Source organism: Polypterus senegalus, chromosome 1, assembly GCF_016835505.1.
Source record: "Polypterus senegalus isolate Bchr_013 chromosome 1, ASM1683550v1, whole genome shotgun sequence".
Taxonomy (NCBI): domain Eukaryota; kingdom Metazoa; phylum Chordata; class Cladistia; order Polypteriformes; family Polypteridae; genus Polypterus; species Polypterus senegalus.
In genome coordinates this window covers 205419034-205442845 of record NC_053154.1, presented here as the reverse complement: position 1 = coordinate 205442845, position 23812 = coordinate 205419034, and the positions used below count along the sequence as shown (strand labels likewise).

The 23812-nt window shown below is 38.1% G+C and overlaps 1 protein-coding gene across 1 annotated transcript in view; it reads right to left on the bottom strand.

The window, feature by feature from the left end:
- Positions 1–1136: 1136 nt before the first annotated feature.
- Positions 1137–23812, bottom strand: part of rit1 (Ras-like without CAAX 1) — a 35081-nt gene continuing 12405 nt past the window's right edge. Inside the window, exons 4-6 of the mRNA XM_039767757.1 lie at positions 22082–22155; positions 21699–21890; positions 1137–1877 (exon numbers count right to left, since the gene is read on the bottom strand). Of these exons, the coding sequence (XP_039623691.1) occupies positions 1647–1877; positions 21699–21890; positions 22082–22155 (497 nt within the window). The 3' untranslated portion in view covers positions 1137–1646. The remainder of the gene's footprint in view (positions 1878–21698; positions 21891–22081; positions 22156–23812) is intronic.

The following is a 23812-nucleotide window of genomic DNA, read 5'->3' as shown; positions in this document are numbered from 1 at the left end:
TACATCGGTCACAATTGTACCCTTTTTTTAACCTTCTCTTCGATGGCTCCCTGGGTAACATTCACTTTATAGGCATTATTAATCTAATTATCATCATGTAACAAGAGGTAAGCTATGTTAAGTGCCAAGCTAACTGCCATGTGCACGAGTGCTATCTGAAGTATACATTCCCCCTCTACATTAGCTGACCCTTTCAGATGCTTATGCAGGCAAGTCACCAGGGGGTGAAGAGGCAAAGCCTTCCATTCTGGTGACAAGTCAAGTCTAAGGCTATGTTCTGAATAGATCAGGGTATGTCTGTTAATTCACTCACTGCTGAGCCAATGCTGAAGTGATTTTTAAATTAGGGTTCATACAATGTTAGTGTGTGGACGTGTCCTCCATAGGTTTCTGCTATTCGCAGCAAATACTGTAGGGAACAATGCCAGTTCTGTAGTTAACCATTAGAGCCTAAGAATAATAAAATGCTACTCCTTAAGATAAAGTGCCAAGGACTTGAGTCTTCATATCTTACCAGTTAGCCTACTTCTCTCAATATTACTCATTAATCATCTTCTCCTTCCTTACTGAATAAAACTTGCTCAGCCAGCTCAATTTTTTTCTCTCTTGAACGGTTTTCATTCTGTTAGGAATAATTACTTATTGAGCACCTCTGATTTAAAAAAAAATAGTGATTCTTGTATATTTTTTAAAAATTTTCTGTTCCTCAAATTTCACAAATCATGTTGGAGATCAGTAGTGGCTGAATTTGTCCTGCCTCTTGGTGCAAATGTGAGGTGTAATGGACTGAAGTTCATTCAATGCACTTGTGCTCTCTTCCTATTGCACAAACTGTGTTTTTGGCGCAGCAACTTTCATCAGACTCGTCAGCCTTCAAGTCAACAGACATTTCCTATGTATACTCTTCTGTACCACTTTTAAGTGGGATATTCCGTGCTACCTCTGCAAAGAGGTTGTGGGTATGAGTAACACAGTTATTACAAATACTTTTATAATGAAAATATGTAAAAAGTTTAGACCAGATACATTACTGTTCTGACTTTAAAATGTATATATATATAAACAACAGGGATCAGCAATTATTTTGATAAAAAAAAAATTAAGGCACCAGTAATAATTCCTAAAAATAATGGGGGTGGGGTTAGAAAAAGGACAAAAGTCAGGATCCCATAAACCAAACAGAAACAACCCAAAAGTAAATGACATCCACCCAATAATTTGTAAATGAATGCATGTAAAACCACCAGAACCCTAAGATTTCTATCAAAGGTAAATTATTTTGTTTGGTGGTTAGGAGTTATAATTGTTTCACACTGGAGACTTTTACAATACCAGAATTTTTAGTTGTTTATCTAACTAAACAATGGAGAGCACAATGCAATCCAATTCCCTTTCTTTACTATCCAGTGATGTAATTTATGTGTGGCAAGTTACTCTGTGCGATAGTCAAATTGTAACTGATGTTTGTGGCCACTTCTCACCAAGCTTTATATCAGCACGTGCAGACTGCAGAGTTTTTATACACCAATTCAATATGGTGTGGCCTACACTTTCCCTTTGGGGGTTGCGACCCTTAAGATACCTTAACTTTTACAGTATTGATGTACTTTGATATCTCAGTGTGTAACAGGACAAAAATACAACACTCAGTTAACAGTGTCTTTTTTTCGTCTGAATGGGGACTTAAGTCGTTTCCAGACTGAGGCATGTTTCCGATTCTTCCTCTCCAGCGCAAGGACAGCTTCTTTATCACGCTGACGGATCTGTCGTACGAGAGCAATGAACACATCATCTATGTAGTGCCGTAAAGCAGCTGAAGTCTCAAAGAAGGGACAGCTGAACTCCCTGGCCAGTCCTCGGCCCTCGTCTGTGGATACCTGTGGAGCATAGCAGCATATTAGTCACACAATTGTAACTACAGCAGCACATAAAAAAAAAAAAAGTTGAGAGTTAAGCAATGGGAATGTGCATAAATACCTAAAATATACCAACTCTACTGTACTTTCCACTGAATAAAATAGTTTCAGAATGATTTAGACATACTGCATATCAGTCTATGGTAATTATGCACCATAAAAGATCTCCAAATCATGAGTAAGCAACCTGCAAATGTCTCCCATATGACAATAAAAAAAAAATCCTGAGTTATAATTTTGTAAGCAACCTTCAATAAATACAGAAAGCTTACTTTTTACCATACTTAAACTTGTTTCTGGAGATTAATTCACTTTCACAAGAAAACACAAATAATTTGAGATGAAAAATAATATTACAAATCATTACAACCTACAACAATTGTGCTGAATTTAAACAGAAAAGAAGTGCTATGAAAAGTTACGTTACCTGTATGTATTCCGTTCATAATCAGTACAATTAAATGAAAAAAAACTTAACGTGCTGTCTTTCACATTGCATGTTATATCACATCCACATGAAGATAATGGAAATAAATTGATCTTAATATCTAAATGCAGGGTTTTTATTACATATAAAACAGACACGACTCTACAAGTTCACAATTTTAGAGGCAGTAGTCTCTCTCCACCCCTCTCCATCAGGTTTCAGGCTGTTAGCTATTCCAACTAATTTATGAAATTTTAATGATTAATTGTGAATTCTTGAATTTCAAGTACATTATGCTTTCACTTTCATGTTTCTCCATGGTGCCACAAAACAGTTCTACATAATCCTGCATTAGCAAATATCTTACATATTACTGCCTCTACAGAAGACGAGAGGAAAATACACACCAACAACAGCAAAAGAGAACTGTGACGAGAAAAAAAGGTATGCGACGTATTGCAGTTAAATGGATCATTTCAACATCAACCAAGTATCTGAGGCAAGATCAAAACATGCAGGTGGACGGTAGTTCATCTTTACCAGGGCTTACACTCTCCTGAGGCGCCCCTGCACTGCCTTACTAGCATATGCAGGTCCTCTCCTGCTGCCAGTGTGTTGTTGTTTCCCTTCCTCCTACTTTGCTGCAGTCCCACAGTGCTATTACTCCTGTAATCCTCCTGCCAGTCAGCAGGTTATTTTTATATTCGTCAGCAAACAATTTTATTTAAAGGTGGTAGGTGTGCAAATGGTGCCTACCATGTCCTTTTTCACCACAAAATAATTTTGAAGGACCAATCTTCCTCAACCAGCATTAGATACACATCCATTCTACAGAAAAAACGATATTCAGCTTATGGAGTCACTAATTCCATAATTTGGGGAAATCAGTAGAGGTCCTTTTCTCTCTCTTCTTTTCAGTAGACTAGATTAATGTAATGCACTCCTCTCAGGACTACCCAAAAAAGACATAAATCACTTGCAACGAGTGCAGAATACAGCTGCTAGAATCCTAACTAGGAAAAGAAAATCTGAACACATTTCTCCAGTTTTGATGTCACTACACTGGTTGCCTGTGTCATTCAGGATTGACTTTAAAATACTGCTTATGGTTTATAAAGCCTTAAATAATCTCGCTCCATCTTATATATCAGAATGCCTGACACGTTATATTCCAAATCGTAACCTTAGATCTTCAAATGAGTGTCTCCTTATAATTCCAAAAGCTAAACTTAAAAGAAGTGGTGAGGCGGCCTTCTGCTGCTATGCACCTAAAATCTGGAATAGCCTGCCAATAGGAATTCACCAGGCAAATACAGTGGAGCACTTTAAAAAACTGCTAAAAAACACATTTCTTTAACATGGCCTTTTTATAACTTCACTTTAACTTAATACTGATACTCTGTATATTCAATTCATCATAATAACTATTCATAGTGGCTCCAAAATCCGTACTGACCCCAACTCTCTCTTCTGTTTCTTTTTCCGGTTTCTTTGTGGTGGCGGCCTGCGCCACCACCACCTACTCAAAGCATCATGATGCTCCAACATTGATGGACTGAAAGCCAGAAGTCTACGTGACCATCATCATCAAGTCCTTCCATGAAAACCCTAAATACAAAGAGGACTGTTTGATTTATGTTAGGTAGATTGCCCAGAGGGGACTGGGCGGTCTTGTGGTCTGGAACCCCTACAGATTTTAGTTTTTTTCTCCAGCCTTTGGAGTTTTTTTTTTTTTTTGTTTTTTTCTGTCCACCGTGGCCATTGGACCTTACTTCTTCTATGTTAATTAATGTTGACTTATGTTCATTTTTTATTGTCTTCTATTTTTCTATTCTTCATTTTGTAAATCACTTTGAGCTACATTTTTTGTATGAAAATGTGCTATATAAATAAATGTTGTTGTTGTTTAGTGTCCAGTCTCTCATAAAACTCATCATATGCACCTTATCTTTAGCCTTTGCCACCTCTCTTTTCACCTTATGCCTTATCTCCTTTTACTTCTCTCAGCCTCTTCATCACTCTGACTATCCCACTTCTTTGCCAACCTCTTGCACATAGGATATAATCCACCTGTGTGCATCTTTCTCCACTGTTGTACATCAATCCTGTGTTCCTCCCTCTTTTTAAAATATGTATTCACCACAGCCATGTCCATCCTTTTTGCAAAACTCACTACCGTGTGATCTTCAGCATTTTTTCTTTCTTGACACCATACCTACTCATCACCTCCTCATCCCCTTGGCCCCCTTCACCAACATCTCCGTTGAAATCCGCTCCAATCACCACTCTTTCCCTTGGGATCACTATCCACCACTTCATCCAACTCACTCAAACATTTTTATATGCACTTACAAGTCATCATACCTTCAATTTCTAGCTTTATAAATCATCACTCACTCCAACACTCACTTTTCACCTCCAAAACACTCTTGACATACTGTTCCTTTAGGAAAACCCCTACCCCATTTCTCCTCCAACCCCATCATGGTAGAACAATTTGACCCCCTCCCCCACCCAATACACCTGGCCTTACTCCCATCTGGTCTCTTGTACGCACAATATATCAATCTTCCTTCTCTCCATCATATCGACTAACTCTCTCTCTTTGCCGGTCATACTACCAACATTCCTACCCTCACTTCCACTCTCTTAATGTTCCTCCTCTCCTCCTGCCTCCGGACATGCCTTCCCCCTCTTTTTATCCTTCAGCCAATAGTAGCCCAATTTCCCCTAGCAACCCTGTTGGCTATGAGTACTGGTGTTGGCTGTTGTTAACCTGGGCCTGAACTGATCCAGTATGAAAATCTGTATGGTTGCCCGCACATTTGCTATAATTGTACATCGGATGTCCTTCCCAATGTAACCCTCCTCTTTTATCTGGGTTTGGGGCCAGCGCAAAGAAACACACTGGTTGGTGTATCGATTCTGTTATACTTCGTAAAATTTGGCATTTCACAGATGACACAGCAGCAAAAAGAATAAAAAAAAGAACTGGACACCCTTCAGAACTCGGCAAACACCTGGAAAATGCAGTTTATTATACAAATGTGCAAAGTGCTAAACATGAGCAAAAGAACAATTATAAATACAAGATGGGAAACGCCATATGGTAAGCAAGCTTAGAAAAGGAATTAGGGGTTTACATCGACACAACATTATCAACAACTATTAAAGTAATTAAAAAGGCAAATAAAATATTGTATTATATAATGAAAACTGTTGAATAAGACAAGGGAGTAAGAGTAAGAACACATTTGTTCAGAGGAGAGCAACCAAGTGAATCCCAGGCCTTAAGGACATGTCCTACTCTGACAGACTCAGAGAATTAAACTTGTTAGTCTTGACCAGAGGAGTCTGTGTGGGGACCTAATCCAGGTATTTAAAAATCAAAAGGCACTGGTAAAGTAAATCCAACAACATTCTTTCGGATTAACAGTGAATCACATCCTTGAGGACATCAGTGGAAGTTAAGGGGAACTGCATTTACAACTTGAGCCTGGAAGTACTTCTTTAGGCAAAGAGTTTTAGGACTCTGAAGCAAACTACAGAGACACGTAGTTAAAGCAGAAACCTTGACAACCTTTAAGAAGAATCTGTACGAGATACAGTGCATCCAGAAAGTATTCACAGCGCATCACTTTTTCCACATTTTGTTATGTTAGAGCCTTATTCCAAAATGGATTAAATTTTTTTTTTCCACAGAATTCTACAATACCCCATAATGACAACGTGGAAAAAGATTACTTGAGGTTTTTGCAAATTTATTAAAAATAAAAAAAATGAGAAAGCACATGTACATTGTGCTACATGTGAATACATGTAGTATTCACAGCCTTTGCCATGAAGCTCAAAATTGAGCTCAGGTGCATCCTGTTTCCCCAGATCATCCTTGATGTTTCTGCAGCTTAATTGGAGTCCACCTCTGGTAAATTCAGTTGATTGGACATGATTTGGAAAGGCACACACCTGTATATACTGTATAAGGTCCCACAGTTGACAGTTCATGTCAGAGCACAAACCAAGCATGAAGTCAAAGGAATTGTCTGTAGACCTCCGAGACAGGATTGTCTCAACGCACAAATCTAGAGAAGGTTACAGAAAAATTTCTGCTGCTTTGAAGGTCCCAATGAGCACAGTGGCCTCCATCATCCATAAGTGGAAGAAGTCTTAGTGGAGTGACTCTTCCTAGAGCTGGCTGGCCATCTAAACTAAGCAATCGGGGGAAAAGGGCCTTAGTCAGGGAGGCAACCAAGAACCTGGTGGTCACTCTGTCAGAGCTCCAGAGGTCATCTGTGGAGAGAGGAGAACCATCTCTGCAGAAACCCACAAATCAGGCCCGTATGGCAGAGTGGCCAGACGGAAGCCACTCCTTAGTAAAAGGCACATGGCAGCCCGCCTGGAGTTTGCCAAAAGGCACCTGAAGGACTCTCAGACCATGAGAAACAAAATTCTCTGGTCTGATGAGACAAAGATTGAACTCTTTGGTGTGAATTCCAGGCGTCACATTTGGAGGAAACCAGGCACCGCTCATCACCAGGCCAATACCATCCCTACAGTGAAGTGTGGTGGTGGCAGCATTATGCTGTGGGGATGTTTTTCAGCGGCAGGGACTGGGAGAGTAGTCAGGATAAAGGGAAAGATGACTGCAGCAATGTACAGAGACATCCTGGATGAAAACCTGCTCCAGAGCGCACTTGACCTCAGACTGGGGCGATGGTTCATCTTTCAGCAGGACAACGACCCTAAGCACACAGCCAAGATATCAAAGGAGTGGCTTCAGGACAACTCTGTGAATGTCCTTGAGTGGGCCAGCCACAGCCCAGACTTGAATCCGATTGAACATCTCTGGCGAGATCTTAAAATGGCTGTGCACCGATGCTTCCCATCCAACCTGATGGAGCTTGAGAGGTGCTGCAAAGAGGAATGGGCGAAACTGGCCAAGGATAGGTGTGCCAAGGTTGTGGCATCATATTCAAAAAGACTTGAAGCTGTAATTGCCGCCAAAGGTGCATCGACAAAGTATTGATAAAGGCTGTGAATACATTATGTACATGTGATTTCTCCGTTTTTTTTTTTTATTTTTAATAAATTTGCAAAAACCTCAAGTAAACTTTTTTTACGTTGTCATTATGGGGTGTTGTGTGTAGAATTCTGAGGAAAAAAATGAATTTAAGCTATTTTGGAATAAGGCTGTAACATAACAAAATGTGAAAAAAGTGATGCGCTGTGAATACTTTCCGGATGCACTGGGACAGCTTAGCTATTGGCTAAACAAATGGGATTGAAGGTTTCCTTTCATTTGTCAAATTTCTTATAATTCTAAATAATTATAAGTGAAGTGAATACCTTTAGAATCAGTTGTTTTACTGCATTACTACTAAACATTGTTTTCACCTTGAATTTTGGTTTTAAGTAGGTAAATAGCAAATTAGCAAAAGTACCCCTACCCCCAAAAGAGATGCCATTTTATAACAAGTGTAAAATGTCAAAAAGATCAGTTGAATGGGTTCTTTAACATTGTGTCACTTGCTAAAACAAGAAAAAAAAAGCACACGATTTCCTTTACTCATCTTATTATGTTAATGGTGATACACATCAGTTGGCTTTTTCTACATATTTAGCATTTTTTTTTATTTTCACACTGCAAAGCAAAAATTCATGTTAATTTATGGCACTAAACAGCATTTGAGCTGATTTAATAAACACTTAACAATTCAATCTGGCCAATATCACAGACAGTGGTTAGTGCTGCTTTTGCTTCCAGAATATGGTCCTTGGTTCGATTCTTTCAATAAACAGACTTTTTATTGTAGTCCCCAATGATGCCCAGATAGTTTAAAACTACCGGGATCCGTGTAATTGGAAAAGACTGGATGAAAGAACAGTTCTGCCAGGTTAATGTCCCCATCTTTCTGCCATTGAACCACCTCCCACTACTTCAACTAGGAATACAAAAATAACATTCTCAAGCCCACTTAATCTAAGCACGTCATTCTGCAGTAGTACTTACTTAATAATGAATAACAGCTTTTTTTAAACCATGTTTATCAAACTTGAATAGGAATTTTAATGTTTTTATATTATTATGCTGTATTATTTTATTACAGAATGTAAAGCAAATGTATAATTTACCAGCAGAGTGCCACATTTGCCCAATATCCATAATGGTCCATGGCTACAATAAAGTTTGCCTTCCTTACTCAATGAATAAAAGCTTTTTTTTTTTTAAAACATGTTTCTCAAACTTGAATAGGAATTTTAATGTTTTTATATTATTATGCTGTATTATTTTATTATAGAATGTAAAGCAAATTAAAATTCAAACAGTGCATAAAAAACTGACAATTTATAGTATTAGTTTCATTCTTTCAATTTTAGGTGCATTTGCATATAATGCACAAACCACCTATTGCAATAGCCATGTCTGCCTGTCCGCATTAAACAACTGTTGAAATGTGGCACACTTATTCTTCAAGATTTGTCAAGACGGTTCAATTTTAGTTGAGATATCTCAAACAACTTTTATGAACCTGTTTATCGTAAAATGGAGAAATATTTTGAGTGACTTCAACTACAAATCAGTTCACTGTTTCAATTCTACCTTGACAATAGTTACAACAACTTGAATATATTGTAGATTTCCCTATTTTTCGCCTCTGACAGCTGCTAAAGATGGCAACCAGATCCCCAGTAAAAGTTAATGAAACACCAGTGGTTAGTGTAAGCAAGTTAGGGATGCACTGTTGCTGGTTGATTGCATGCGCACAGGACTCTGCTTCCAGAATATGGTCCTTGATTCGATTCTTTCAATAAAGAGACTTTTTATTCTTGTCCCCAATGATGCCCAGATAGTTTACTGCTACCAGGATCCATGTAATTAGAAAAGGCTGGATGAAAGAACAGTTCCGCCAGGTTAATGTCCCCATCTTCCTGCCATTGAACTATCCCACCTCCCACTACTTCAACTAGGAATACAAAAATAACATCCTCAAGCCCACTTAAACTAAGCACATCATTCTGCAGTAGTACTTACTTAATAATGAATAACAGCTTTTTTTAAACCATGTTTATCAAACTTGAATAGGAATTTTAATGTTTTTATATTATTATGCTGTATTATTTTATTACAGAATGTAAAGCAAATGTATAATTTACCAGCAGAGTGCCACATTTGCCCAATATCCATAATGGTCCATGGCTACAATAAAGTTTGCCTTCCACTTCTGTTATTCCCCACCATTTGTCATAACTGAATAGCTTTGCAAGTCCTATTTCATAAAAACTACTCTGGCCTGACATGCTCAACAAAAAAAAAAGGAAAAAGTGTTTTTTTTACAAATTACATTAATTGGAAATTCCAAAATATTTAGGAGGGGGGGGGGTGTGCATGTGAGAGAGTGTGGTCTTTGTGATAGACTAGACACTTGTCTACACCCGTTTTTAGCTTTTTGTTTAATCCTGGTGATATAGTGTTTGGCCCTCACTCTCCTGAAATGTAATGAGAAAAAGTTCTAGAACCTGCCCAGTGAATTCAGTCTATTGATGGCCACAGTGCTTGCACAGCTCTTCGAATGCAACCGAATGTTACACCATCCTTGCATTTTCTAATTGCTTATTCCAGTACAGAGTTGCAAGTGGCCAGACCCAGTTCTGGCAGTATCAGATGCTGGACACAAACCAGTCCTATACCAAAGTCTATCTCAGTGCACAAACATACACTCAACAACATGCAAATACAGTCATATGAAAAAGTTTGGGAACCCCTCTTAATTCTTTGGATTTTTGTTTATCATTGGCTGAGCTTTCAAAATAGCAACTTCCTTTTAATATATGACATGCCTTATGGAAACAGTAGTATTTCAGCAGTGACATTAAGTTTATTGGATTAACAGAAAATATGCAATATGCATCATAAAATTAGACAGGTGCATAAAATTTGGGCACCCCAACAGAGATATTACATCAATACTTAGTTGAACCTCCTTTTGCAAATAGAACAGTCTCTAGACGCCTCCTATAGCCTTTGACGAGTGTTTGGATTCTAGATGGAGAAATTGTTGACCATTCTTCCATACAAAGTCTCTCCAGTTCAGTTAAATTTGATGGCTGCTGAGCATGGACAGCCTGCTTCAAATCATCCCATAGATTTTCGATTATATTGAAGTCCGGACACTGTGACAGCCATTCCAGAATATTGTACTTCTCCCTCTGCATGAATGCCTTTGTAGATTTCGAACTGTGTTTTTGGGTCATTGTCTTGTTGGAATATCCAACCCCTGCGTAACTTCAACGTTGTAACTGATGCTTGAAGATTATCGTGAAGAATTTGTTGATATTGGGTTGAATTCATCCGACCCCTTTAACAAGGGCCCTAGTCCCTGAACTAGCCACACAGCCCCACAGCATGATGGAACCTCCACAAAATTTGACTGTACGTAGCAGGTGTTTTTCTTGGAATGTGGTGTTCTTCCGCCATGCAAAGCGCTTTTTGTTATGACCAAATAACTCAATTTTTGTCTCATCAGTCCAAAGCACTTTGTTCCAAAATGAATCTGGCTTATCTATATAAGCATTTTCATATAATAAGCAGCTCGGTTTGTGGTGTGAATGCAGAAAGGGCTTCTTTTGCATCACCTTGCCATACAGATGTTCTTTGTACAAATTGTGCTGAATTGTAGAACGATGTACAGATACACCATCTGCAGCAAGATGTTCTTGCAGGTCTTTGGAGGTGATCTGCGGGTTGCCTGTAACCATTCTCATAATCCTGCGCAAATGCCGCTCCTGTATTTTTCTTGGCCTGCCAGACCTGCTGGGTTTAACAGCAACTGTGCCTGTGGCCTTCCATTTCCTGATTACACTCTTTACAGTTGAAACTGACAGTTTAAACCTCTGAGATAGCTTTTTGTAGCCTTCCCCTAAACCATGATACTGAACAATCTTTGTTTTCAGGGGCCTCATGTATAACGCCGTGCGTAGAACTCGCACTATAACATGGCGTAAGCACAAAAGCGGAAATGTGCTTACGCACAGAAAAATCCAGATGCAGGAATCTGTGCGTACTCCAACTTCCACGTTCTTTCGCTACATAAATCCCGATCAGCGTGAAAACTAACGCTCGTGCACGCGCTTTATGTAACGCCCCAACTCCTCTCAGAATTACGCCTCTTTGAATATGCAAATCAATATAAATCACCCTTAAGTGCAGCCTTCTGTGAAAAGACAATGGGAAAAGCATGGGGGAAATATAAGAAGTTCAGCAAATACCAAGTGGAGGCAAAGGAAAAACATACTATTTGTTCAAATAAACCGTGGTATAATCAACGAAAGGAAGTTGATCGAGTGACATTGACAGTGTTGGAGAAACTTGAAAGCTCACATTCACAAAATCGCACAGTGCCGGAAATAAAAAAAAAGATGTCACATATCAAAGTCGCCGTGAAAAGCCGAGTTGTAAGCCCACTGTCTGAGTGTCATATGAAAGCTTATTAGGGTATGGAGAAAAAAGGCACACGGTGGGGAAAAAAAGCACGAAATGTCAACTTCAATCTCGACATTTCCACTTTAATCACGTAGTTTATTTTGTCATTAAAGTAGAACATCATAAACTTCATCTTAAAATCATTTAATTAACCAGTTTCTCAAATCACATCGTAATTAAAGTAGCATGTTAAATGCTTTGTTTTGTATTTGATCTTCTATGTGCCTGTGTGTGTGAATCACTACTTGCTTCTTAAACCGGCTCTCTTCCTCCAACTGGACACAGAGTCCATTACATTCGTGATATTACAGCTCTCTGAATAACTAAAATACTGAGATGTATACGTGATGTAATTTTCATGATGATAGGAGTTAAAGCACGTTATTAAACATGTGTTTCACTTCGATGAAATAATTTATTGCAGCAGTACTCAGGGGCGGCTCTAGTCTTATGGTGACACTGGGCAGAGGAAGAATCGGTGGCTCCTTCACCCGCCAATGTCAGTAAGGTAGCTTATGCACGGTGGATGGCCACGTCCATTGTAGACACTGCATAGCCGCCTCGTGCTCATGACAAAAGCATTTAACTTTTACCGAAATTTGTCGCTACGTTTTTAGCCGAGTTGTTATTTTCTCTTTTTGTTTTATATTCAATATATATTGGCGTAGCCGTCACTGCAGTCAGTGCTTTTCTTTCCCCAAGTAACCGATCGCCATACAATCAGCTCTGTAATAGACGTTAAACCACCTGTAAGCTTAGCGCCGATTCTTCAAAACGTTTAAAGAACATTGAAATATCTTCGTAGTACATGTTTAATTATTCTATCCTTAACGACACTCCCAGTGAAGAATATAGATTATTTAAATGAAGTTAAAGTTTTATCTGTATAATTTAATAAACATGTTTTGCTGCATTTCACCTTAAAAATGATATCATCATCATATGTAAATACGCGCTTTTATAAAGTGGCTCAGGTTTTGCGATATTATAACTGTAGTGCAAGTTTACAGTGGGGTGAATGTACTTATAAGTACAAACAGTTCTACAAGGATCAATTGATTGAGTGCATTTAAAGTTCTTGGGATGAAACGGTTTCTGAACCGCGAGGTCCGTACAGGAAAGGCTTTAAAACGTTTTGCAGTGGCTGAGACAGCGTGTCCTTGAAGCTGTATACCGATAATTCCCTTTCCGATCAGTTGCTGCTGTGATTCACAGATACAGTGATATAAATACTCCGAGTAGGGCAGTGAGAGTAATATGGAAAAAGATGATCCGCTGTGGCAACTCCTAACGGGAGGAGCTGAAAGGAGAAGAAGAAAAATAAGAAGAGGAAGGTGCAGTGAGAGTAACAACGCTAAATCAGTTATGGTATTTGGAATACTATGGCTGTTCCCTGGACCATTATATTGTTACAAGTTAATTACAATCAGATGCATTACACTAATAAACAATATGCAGTTAGTTTCGGTGTATTTATAAAGCCGCGTCATGAAAATAAGGAGTAATCACACAGGAACAGTAGCACTGCTTTGACACTGGGTGCCGCCAGTCTGCAAAACCGATCGGAGAACTTGCGTACGACAAGGCATGAGGTACAGTGGAAAAGTGCGTGGCTTTACGCCAAGTGTAGGTTTTATACATCGCGATTTGAACGTGGAAAAGTTCTTACGCAACATTTCTGTGCGTACGCACCGTTTATACATGAGGCCCCAGATCTTTTGAGAGGATCCCATGCTGTCACTCTTCAGGGGAGAGTCAAAGGGAAGCACAACTTGCAATTGACCACCTTAAATACCATTTCTCATGATTGCACACACCTGTCTATGAAGTTCAAGGCTTAATGAGCTAATCCAACCAATTTGGTGTTGCAAGTAATCACTATTGAGCAGTTACCATGCATTCAAATCAGCAAAATTACAAGGGGACCTAAATTTTTGCAGAGTCAGTTTTTTACATTTGATTTAATTTCATACAACTAAATACTGCTTCACTAAAAATCTTTGTTCGGAAAACACCCCAGTACTCAGATGTTCCTAGGAAATGAAAGACATACCACTGTTATCTTTTTTGTTGTAAGCAAGTTACTATGCAGGCTCAGACTGGTTCCCAAACTTTTTCATATGACTATTTTCCCCATGAATACTGTATAAATGGATCTTGCCCTACTGCTTATTCATTTATAACATTTGCTTTACTTTTGTCTGTTGAGTATTTAAATCCTCCGGAATGATGTTCCGACACCAAGCCTAAGTGGAACATATTGTGCCTAGTTTGCACAGTATTCATGTTAAAATTGCCTCTGCACTTCTAAGATTTCTTTCTATCCCTGTCCCAAACAGTCTCTTATAATAGTGTATTAAAGAATTTACTAACATGCTGAAACCTTTTAGGTGTTTTTTTTTTTTTTTTAATCTTGCATAAATGGCCACAAGGCAGCAGGATAGAGATCACAAAATATCCAGCTTAAAAAAGCTATATCACTTGCCCAAGAAACATAATTGTTGTATATTCTTATACACAGTACAAAGCAATTTTTTCACCCCTCTGAAAAAATATTTCTACATAATTTTCATTTCACTTTTTCTGGCAATGGTGCAGGTCTTCTTACCCCCTGTAACATCTTCCAGTCCTCCTTGTCGAACACCCAAGATGCTTTTAGGACAATCTGAAGTTATATTCCTTCTGCTGTACCCCAAGTCCACCCTTGCGTCCTTTCCCAGTGGACTGTGCTTTACACACACAGACACACACACACTAACCACCTCAGCTAGCTCTTCTTGATTCTGTAAAACAACAGTGTTACTTAAGATCCACCCGTATTTCTGAGCTTCTCATCCATTCTGAGAGAATGAACCCAGCAACCCTGTGCATGAACCTCATTTTAGGTGCTTGTAATAGGTTTTCATTCTATCAGCCTCCCAGGTATTGACCATAGATTAGGACAGGGATGCAGTCTAAATGATAAACGGACAGCTCTCACTTCACAGTTTGTTATAATTACCGTCACTGCACGAATTCGCCCTTCACCCTCAAGATCATCTCTACCTTTATTTGTAAATAAGACTCCAAAGCATTTAAACTCCCCAACATCTGGCAGCCATGCCCCCTAGAATTTCCTCAAAATGCGGTTTCTATCCCTTAACAAAATCTCCAGCGAGGGGTCAATATTTTACTGCCTTTGCAGAGAAAAGCTAAAAAGGTTTTAAACTATTTAGAGAGAACAGGTGTAAGAACATCTGAAAGTTATGACCTCACTAAACTCCACTCACACACAGGCCCCTGCTTTGACCACTGCAGCAGCTGCCACATTTTTGGCCATCCAGTGACTGTCAGCCAGAAAGTGTTATGCTGACATGGCACAGAAGGCCCCTATTTTCAGCCTGACAATTTCCCTTACAGCTGTTGCACACAAGCAAGTTCCATGTTGGCTTTGGCTATTCTCTTTGGTTAAATTCCTTGCCCAAATAAATGGTAAAATAAGTAATTGTGCAAATGAGCTGCTGAAACACATTCAGGTCCTCAGTGGAGAGTTTGGCTATTATGAAAGCAACCAAAGTCATTTACTTAGTACAACAGAGGTTCTAATTGAAGTTTTTCAGTTCTATGCCCTAACGATTACATTGACAGGTGAAAACACAGTTCTGATTCCTTCAAGATAAAATGACAGAAGGTGACAGCATCACTAGTGCTAATTGGCTACTTTATCAAGAGGCACCAGCAAGTAGAATTATCACAGGAACTAAAGCCATTGTAATTATTAACCCAAACAACCTAACAAAAAAAGGTCTTTACCAAGGAATTATGCATCAAACATGTCATTGTATGCATCAGTTATAAGGTTTCTGATTGTCTGGTACACAGTAGGAAAAAAAACCACACGAAAATTGCTACATTTAATAAATCATCTTCAAACTAACAACCTGAATGTTTTTTTTCCATACTTATCCATATCCTTTGATAGCTCATGCATCTTCTATATCACCCAGAATATTACTTCAAGTCTCCCTCAAATCGCTGGCACAAACTCTTCAGTATAAAAAAAAAATTAAAAAATCATTGCACACCTCAAATATGGATCTTTTTTCTCAATTCATAATTGAAAAGTATGATGAAAAACATTGCTGTGGTGTAACTGAACAGCTACTTTCAGTAACCAAAGTTGAACTCCTCCCCACCATACATTACAGACAGTGTATTCAACACTTCCCTTCATTAAATTAGTGATCCTTGTTTGCCCTAGCTGGGGAGGGAGGACCTAGTTGCTCACATTTCTCAAGTCACAAGCGCTGTTAGTCTGTGCAGTTTGAGTATTTCTGTTTATTTTTTAAATGCACACATTAAATTGTGCTTTACTTAAGATACTATACTTTTAAGATTTAGGAACAACAATGACAGACAAAATGAAACATAAAAAATTAAGTGTTTTGCTTAAACTGAACAGGTCATCTAGGAAGTTACTCGTGATAAATGTTTGCCTACTAATAGTCACCAATATAAAGCTGACTAGGCTTAATTGTTTGTATATATGAAGCTACTTCAAATCACATTGTTTTCACTCAGTTTATTTGTAGCCTGCAATCATCTGTTATTTCAGTTGTACATGATTTGGTGTGGAATTTTAAATGCTTTGTTCACCCGTCTAAAAAAGCCAAGAATCACAAGATTAAAACAAAAATGCCATTTTACTTTTAGAATACTGTCAACAGTTAAACTTAATATAGTCATTATGTAAAAGGAAAGTGCAAGAAAGACTTCCATCCGTCCATCCACATTTTTTTAACCATCTGAAAAAGCAAAAAAATATCATTAATGGAAGTGTACTGCCTGCATGTCATCACTTGGCTATTTGTCACCTTAAAAACCATTGAGTGACATTTGCCATCAAATTATGAAGCTTCAGGGAAAAAATGCCTGCTTTGCTCTTATAGACAATGAAACATACAGTATATGTAGAGTTAGATATTAAAAGTGATTTGTAAAGGAATACTGGAGAAAACAAGAATATGGCTGGTCACTTAAAATGAACATGTTTACACCACACAGTTTCTTTCAGAATTACCAAGCTTCAAGTTTTAGTTCATGCGAGTATAATAATGAGCTTTATTTATTTGAGTGGAAGTAAAAGCCAAATATAAAATCAACAGTGGTTAACTCTGAATGAACTGTGGACCATCTAGGTCAGATTCCTTTTTTGATTTCATGCAGCAGCCATTATACAACTACAAGGACTATATTGTACTTGTGTGCTGCCATCTGAATGTCATTTTCCATGACCTCACAAGGGTTTTCACTTCATCTACTGTTGTACCTGCTGGCAGGTTGGTAATTTTCAGGAAAATATGGGGAAATCCTCCTGCTAACACCACATGGAAGACCTCTCTCTTCAGCTTCACAGCTTGCAACCATGACAGAAAAGAGTAGGTTTTGGCCTCAGTACCTTGCAGCTGCTTCCTCTACTGAGATTTTGAACACACTCCAGACTATTTTCCTAACCTCTCTCAAGATGCAAAAGAAGCTTTTATTTTGGTAAATGGTACACACACCAAGGGCCAGAATAGATGCATTAGGCATTCCCAGCAAAAACTCAATACTCAGCTGTTCGCTTTACTCCTAATGTCCAGTAAAATACAACCTGTGATTACATGACAGATTTATAGAGCCATTAACTGAACTTTGGCCTAAGGTACTCGGATACCAGGTGCAACAATGAGCATCCCTGCCTTCACACACTGTGTTATGGACAATCCAAGACTAAAAGAAATATCAGCAACATTTTACCACTCGGATTTTGATACAGGCAAGCTGTTCCTTTCAATCACACCCCCCCAGATACCTCCATCATTTTTGCCTGTTTGTTTTTGTTTAAAGTTTTCAAACTCTCAGTTTTAAACTCCGCATCTTCAGTGTATGAATTGGGGCCGTAGCCCCAAGACTATTTCAGTAGTGTTACAGATAGTACAGGGCTTTAAGAGAACTTTCGGATAGAATTGTCACCAAAACAAATGTGTGCATAGATTGGGTATCAATTTGTGTTCTCTATCAAAAGGGGTGATTAAAGCATTTTGTTCTTCACTATAAACTAAACAATATAAATAACATATTAAGAAAAACACTTTTAGGTGAACCACACCTTTAAATAAAGGAAAACACATGTAAAGCAATTAACACAAATTCACATACAGGTAAAATTCCAATACAACGAACTCCTAGGGACCTAAAAAAATATTTTGTTGTAAGAGATTCTGTATTTGTTACTCTAGTGCTTTCTTTAACTTGCGCCCAGGCATTTGCAATCATTTCAATAGCTTCTTTCGCTTTAATTTTAATCTCCTCCTGCCTACAAGTTATGCCGACGAGAAATTTTCTCAGCATTTCCTTGCGATAATACACTTTCAGGGTACGAATGATGCCCAAATCCAATGGCTGAAGCACTGCTGTGCAATTGGGTGGGAGGAATTCAACGCAAACATTATCTAAATATGGAAGCATATTGTGGGCAGCACAGTTATCAATCAGGAGCCGAATCATCCTTTACTTCTTCATATTGTGAGGTTTCTGAACTGTTTTGAGGTAAACGGGAACGATACGCTGAAGTGCGCCCCGAAGTGCGATTGCAGTGCCTGTGGAAGATTGTTTGTCCGTTGCCGGGGCAGGGCAAAAACAGGCTCATAGCACTGCAGTGAAGTGACACAGAAGCAAATCATAAAAGATCGGGGTTGCACGATAAGCCCCTGCAGTTATTTATTGTAGTGTGATCTGCCACTCTGCTATACACAGACATAGCAGTCATGCAGGGTCGTAGCCAGATCAGTGATCAAGTAATCCTGTTACCTGAATTCACATTGTTCCTTGCATCATCCATATATCTTTTCTGTTTGCTTTGGCGGAGAGACGCAGCATAGCTTTGCCTGCTGTTGCCCCAGCAACAGATAAAGTCTTCCATAGACGCGGACTTTAGGATGCTCTTCGGTGTGTCGTCCAGTTAGGGGAGGTCCCAAGAGAGTTTACAAACCTCACATTTTCTTGAGAGTGCTGCATTAATAGGAATGTTTCTTGAACGAGCATCACTGAACCACATAAAAACTGCTTTTTCGACATCTTCAAATGCAGCAGTTCACATACGTTTGCAACCCAAGATTTTTTTTCGCTTGGTCTTTCAAGAAAGTTGACAGCATCGATGACAAAATTCCAAATTCACTGACAATGTCTTTTTTCTTTTTGCCGCAATTGAGAGCTGCAAAAATGTAAAGTTGTTTTTTTTCTAATATGAACTGTTATTTTTTCATGTCTGCCATTTCTATAGGAGGGTGACAATGAGTTAAATTCCAATGGATGTTTTTCAAATGTTGACGCACAATAAGCAAAAGGTATCACTGAAAACCACAGGAAACAAAAAGGGCAAAAAAAAAAAAAAACACAGCACAAGGAAAGTTCAAAGAAAGAAAAAAAAAAATTACAATGTTTCTGTTTGGGAATAATTGTGCACAACTGAGCTGTGGCCACAGAACTAACTGCTCTGTGGATGATTTATTCAGGCATTTCAAGGTCTTTTGTGCACTTCATTGTGAAGAAAAAGGGTCTGCTGAATGTACTTCATAGTAACAAGAATTCTATAGACTCGCGTCATATGGGGAAACTGTCGGGACCATAAAAATACTTCGTTGTAATGAAAATTTCGTTGTAAAGGTATTTGTTATAACGGAATTTTACCTGTAGTTAAATATAAAGTGACTCATTACTTAATTGTTCAAATTCAGGCATCAAAATATTAAGTACATATTTCATATTTAGACAGGAAATATGAATAAAATAATTCTTGAATTTTAATTTTAACAGTTTCTTTAGTCATCATGCATTTATGTCTAGAAAATATTTATATATTTACATATCTGCTAAAAAACAGTATAAAAACAAAGTTAAAAAATAGCAATTCCTACCAAGCAAGTATTGGCCTTTTAATCTGGAATGCCAGAATTCCTTATTGTTTTTAAAATGGGCAAAGATTTTGTCCAACCTTTTATTCATCAGTATAGATCCCTATATACAGTATGTTACAAGTATGTAGTCTACTTTCCAAATACATTTGTATGTATTATTAATGAATTCACTTCCATCTTTAAATTTGCTTACCCACTCACTCCTGTTCAGATTCCCATGGAGTTATGTCCCTTAATTTCAGCACTGGACAACAAGCATCTTTTGATCTTTTAATCATGCTTTCATATAAAAAACTATGCTTAAATCCGATATTTGATTTTTTTTTTTTTAAAGTTGCTACAAACTAGAGGAAAGAACACATTTTAAAAATGCATAAATTAAGAAATACAAAGGAGACCACTATTAGTAAGAGCTGACTTCAACAGTTTAAAAAATTCAGCAGGTCTTTAAATTATTTTGGTGCATTAACTGGTTTGACAGAATGCCATTACATCACAAAGTGGATCACACTGTAGTTAGACCAAGGCTAAATAGAAATCTCTGCTCTTTTACCAAGTGGCAGTGAGGAAAGTGAATAATGAGTAACTGTCTCTTATGAGCCAGATACAGACTTGCAAAAACAAATGATAAGACTGAATACTTATAATGGCTAACATTTGCAAATGTTCTCTATGAAAGTTTTTCAGTTTTCTTAAAGAGGTATTATTTCATTGTTGGCATTTATCAGCCCATACACCTCTACAGACGCTATCCGCAACTTCAACACATGGTATGATCCTTCCTCTGAATACCCTGAACAGAGTTTAAAATTACAAGTAATGAAAAAAAAGGTATTATCAACTACTTGCATCAACATGCCTATTTATGAAATCACGAGTCAATAACTAGATCAGTCCTTTCTAAACTGTAGTCTATTCTAAGTATGTCTATTTCTGGCTCTTCCAAATTGAAAAGGCATATGTGAAGTTTTTTTGTGGATGGCAGATCAAAGCTTATGGAAGACTAACTGACTCAGCAGGACATGCCTGTCCTAATTATATTTTTTAATATCCATGATCAGAACATACACTCTATATACACCACTTTGTGCTAAAAATCACCCATTTTCTTAATCCCAAATTGCCTTCATTTTAAACAATACATTGTAAGGCTTTAAAAATTACTTATTCAAGTGTATATTGTATATTCTAATATACTGGAATGCACTACCATGGCTGTTTCTTTGTCTGTCCAGGATTTTAAATCACCTGTAGCTCACAAACCGTTTTAACCAACTGACCTGAAATTTGGTACACATATAGTATGTGATGTCTACTATCCGCTGTCAGGGTGATAATTGACCTCCAAGGTTATTCCTCTTATTTTATTGTAGAATCAACTCTTGGCAGAAGCCAGCATGCATACAGGCGCTGTTCTCATCCCTACCACCTTCGCTGTCACTTCCCCTACCACTTCATATCTTAAATCATTCTTGAGGCAGACTTAAGAGAAAAATTAAGGAAAACGTACTAAGTAATTGTAACACAAATACTGTACTGACTTAATCAGTTTTAATGTGAAAAGATGCTGATGAAAGAAGAGAAGAAGCCGGCCACTAGGGTGGAGAAAAGAAGAGCTGCTCAGGAAGCAGCAAGCACAACTTCTGAGCAAATGAATGCTAAACGTTCAGAGAAAGAGTATGAAAATGATAAGTGTATTCACTGCACGTTATCTCATGCAGTCCACCATTACTGGCGCAGTATCATTGTGCTTAGGCTCTGAGCTTACTTAAAGTAGTGTGTACACTTATGCTTCAGCTACTGTGCTTATATCCTAATTGGTTTGCTTACTCAATCTATGATTCTACCTGCCTTGAGTGTGTATTTGTGTAACAGGTAACAGTAAAGCTATCATCTGTATATGCAGTTATTGTTCATAATAAAAATGAAAGACTCACTTGTCGAAGGTGAACAAGGTCAGATTTATTCCCCACCAACACCACAGGTGTGTCTACAGTTCTACGAACACGATGAATAAGTTGTTTGAACTCTCGAGCCTCATGAAAGCTGCGTCGGTCAGTGATAGAATAAGAAATGATAAAACCTTCACCAGCACGCATATACTGGTCTCTCATTGCTGTAAATTCAGCCTGGAAGAAAGAAAAGTACTATTACCTATACAATGTTAGGAGTAAGTAAAACAAATAGAACACCACCACAGAAACACTGCAAGTGTGGCAAAGTCACAAATATACAGATCAGTCTTTGGGGAAAATGATTATATTATGCACTTGTCATCAAAAATTCTGATTTCTGAATATATTAAACATCTTGTACTAACCTGCCCTGCAGTGTCTAGGATATCCAGGTTGGCTGGCTCATCATCAATTCGGATCTGAGTTTTGTATGCATCCTCTGAAAGTATGGATACAACAACATAAATCTGTCTGCAGTAGTATTGTCTTGCTATACTGTAAAGTGTTGTAAATTCCAATAATCTATCACCCCCAAATCAGATAAAGTCAGGACAGCATGTAAAATGCAAATAAAAAAAAAAATGCAGTGATTCTTAAGTTTTCTTTGACTTTTTTTTTTTATTGCAAACAGTATGAACCCAAGATATGTTTTGTCCAGTCAACTTCAATTAATTTGTTAATATACATCCATTCCTGTAACACACTCCAAAAAAATTTGGGACGGTAAAGCATTTGCCATTTTGTAATGACTTAAATGTTGTGGTAAAGAATAGCAACATTTTGGCACTGAGAATACCAAGCAATGAAGCATTTCAGGTGTCACTTTGTCCTATTCTTCCTGCAAAAACAGTATGGGGTCGTCGTCACAGTTTTCATTTCAAAATTCTGCAAGCATTCTATATTGGAGACAACTCAGGACTGCAGGCAGCTCAGTCCAGTACTCATTCCCTCTTCCTCCGCAGCAATGCCTTTTAATGTGTGCAGAATGTGGTTTTACTTTGTTTTGTTGAAAAATGCACTGATGTCCCTGGAAAGGATGTCATCTTGAAGGCAGCATATGTTGCTCTAAAATCTCCATGTACTTTTCTGCATTAACGCTGCCATCACAGAAGCATAACCCCATACCATTGCAGACCTTGGCTATTTGACATGTTGCTGATAACAATCAGGAAGGTCTTTTTTGTCTTTAGTCTGGAGCACATGCCTTCCATTTCTTGCAGAAAAGATCTGGAAAATTGATTCATTTAACCACAATACACATTTTGACTGTGTGACGGTTCATCCTAGATGCCTCCAAGCTCAGAAAAGCGGACACTACTTCTGAACATGATTAATTTTTTGCACAGTAAAGTTTTAAGTGACATTTGTTAATGTAACTCCGTATTGTAGTGCTTGGCAAAGGTTTGCCAAAGTAATTCCTTGCCCACATGGTTATATCAGCTATTGATGAGAGACAACTGTTAACTAGTGCTGTCTGAGGGATTGGAGATCACAGGTGTGATCTGGAAATTACTCCAGATTCCTTGAATTGTTTAATGATATTATGCACTTTAGAGGGAGAAATATGAAAAATCCCTTACAATATTTCTTTGAGGAACATTGCTTTTAAACATTTCAATTTACTCACGTGTCTGTTGACAAACTGGAGATAATCTGCCCATCTTTGTGCGTCAAAGACAGCCTTTTGTGGATACTACTTTTGTACCAAGTCATGATTACAATCACCTGTTGACATCATCTATTTGAAATCGCACCATTATTTCAACTCATTACTGACCCTAATTTGCCCCCATCCCAACTTTTTTTTAAATGAGTTGCAGGGATGAAATACAGGAATGGATTTATATTAACAAATGAAATGAAGTCAACCAGACAAAACATGAAATATCTTGGGTTCAAACTGTCTGCAATGAAATAAAACGTCACACACATGCTCATGGGAGGCAGTTAAAGAGTCTAAATGACAGTAATGTCACGCCAGACCAAGGGGTGACAGAGTGCGCGGACCTTTTTTCCTCACTTTCCTGCACACCATTCACGGGAAATCCTGCCTGGCCCTGATGATGTCACTTCCTTTCCCGGGCATCCTGGTGGCA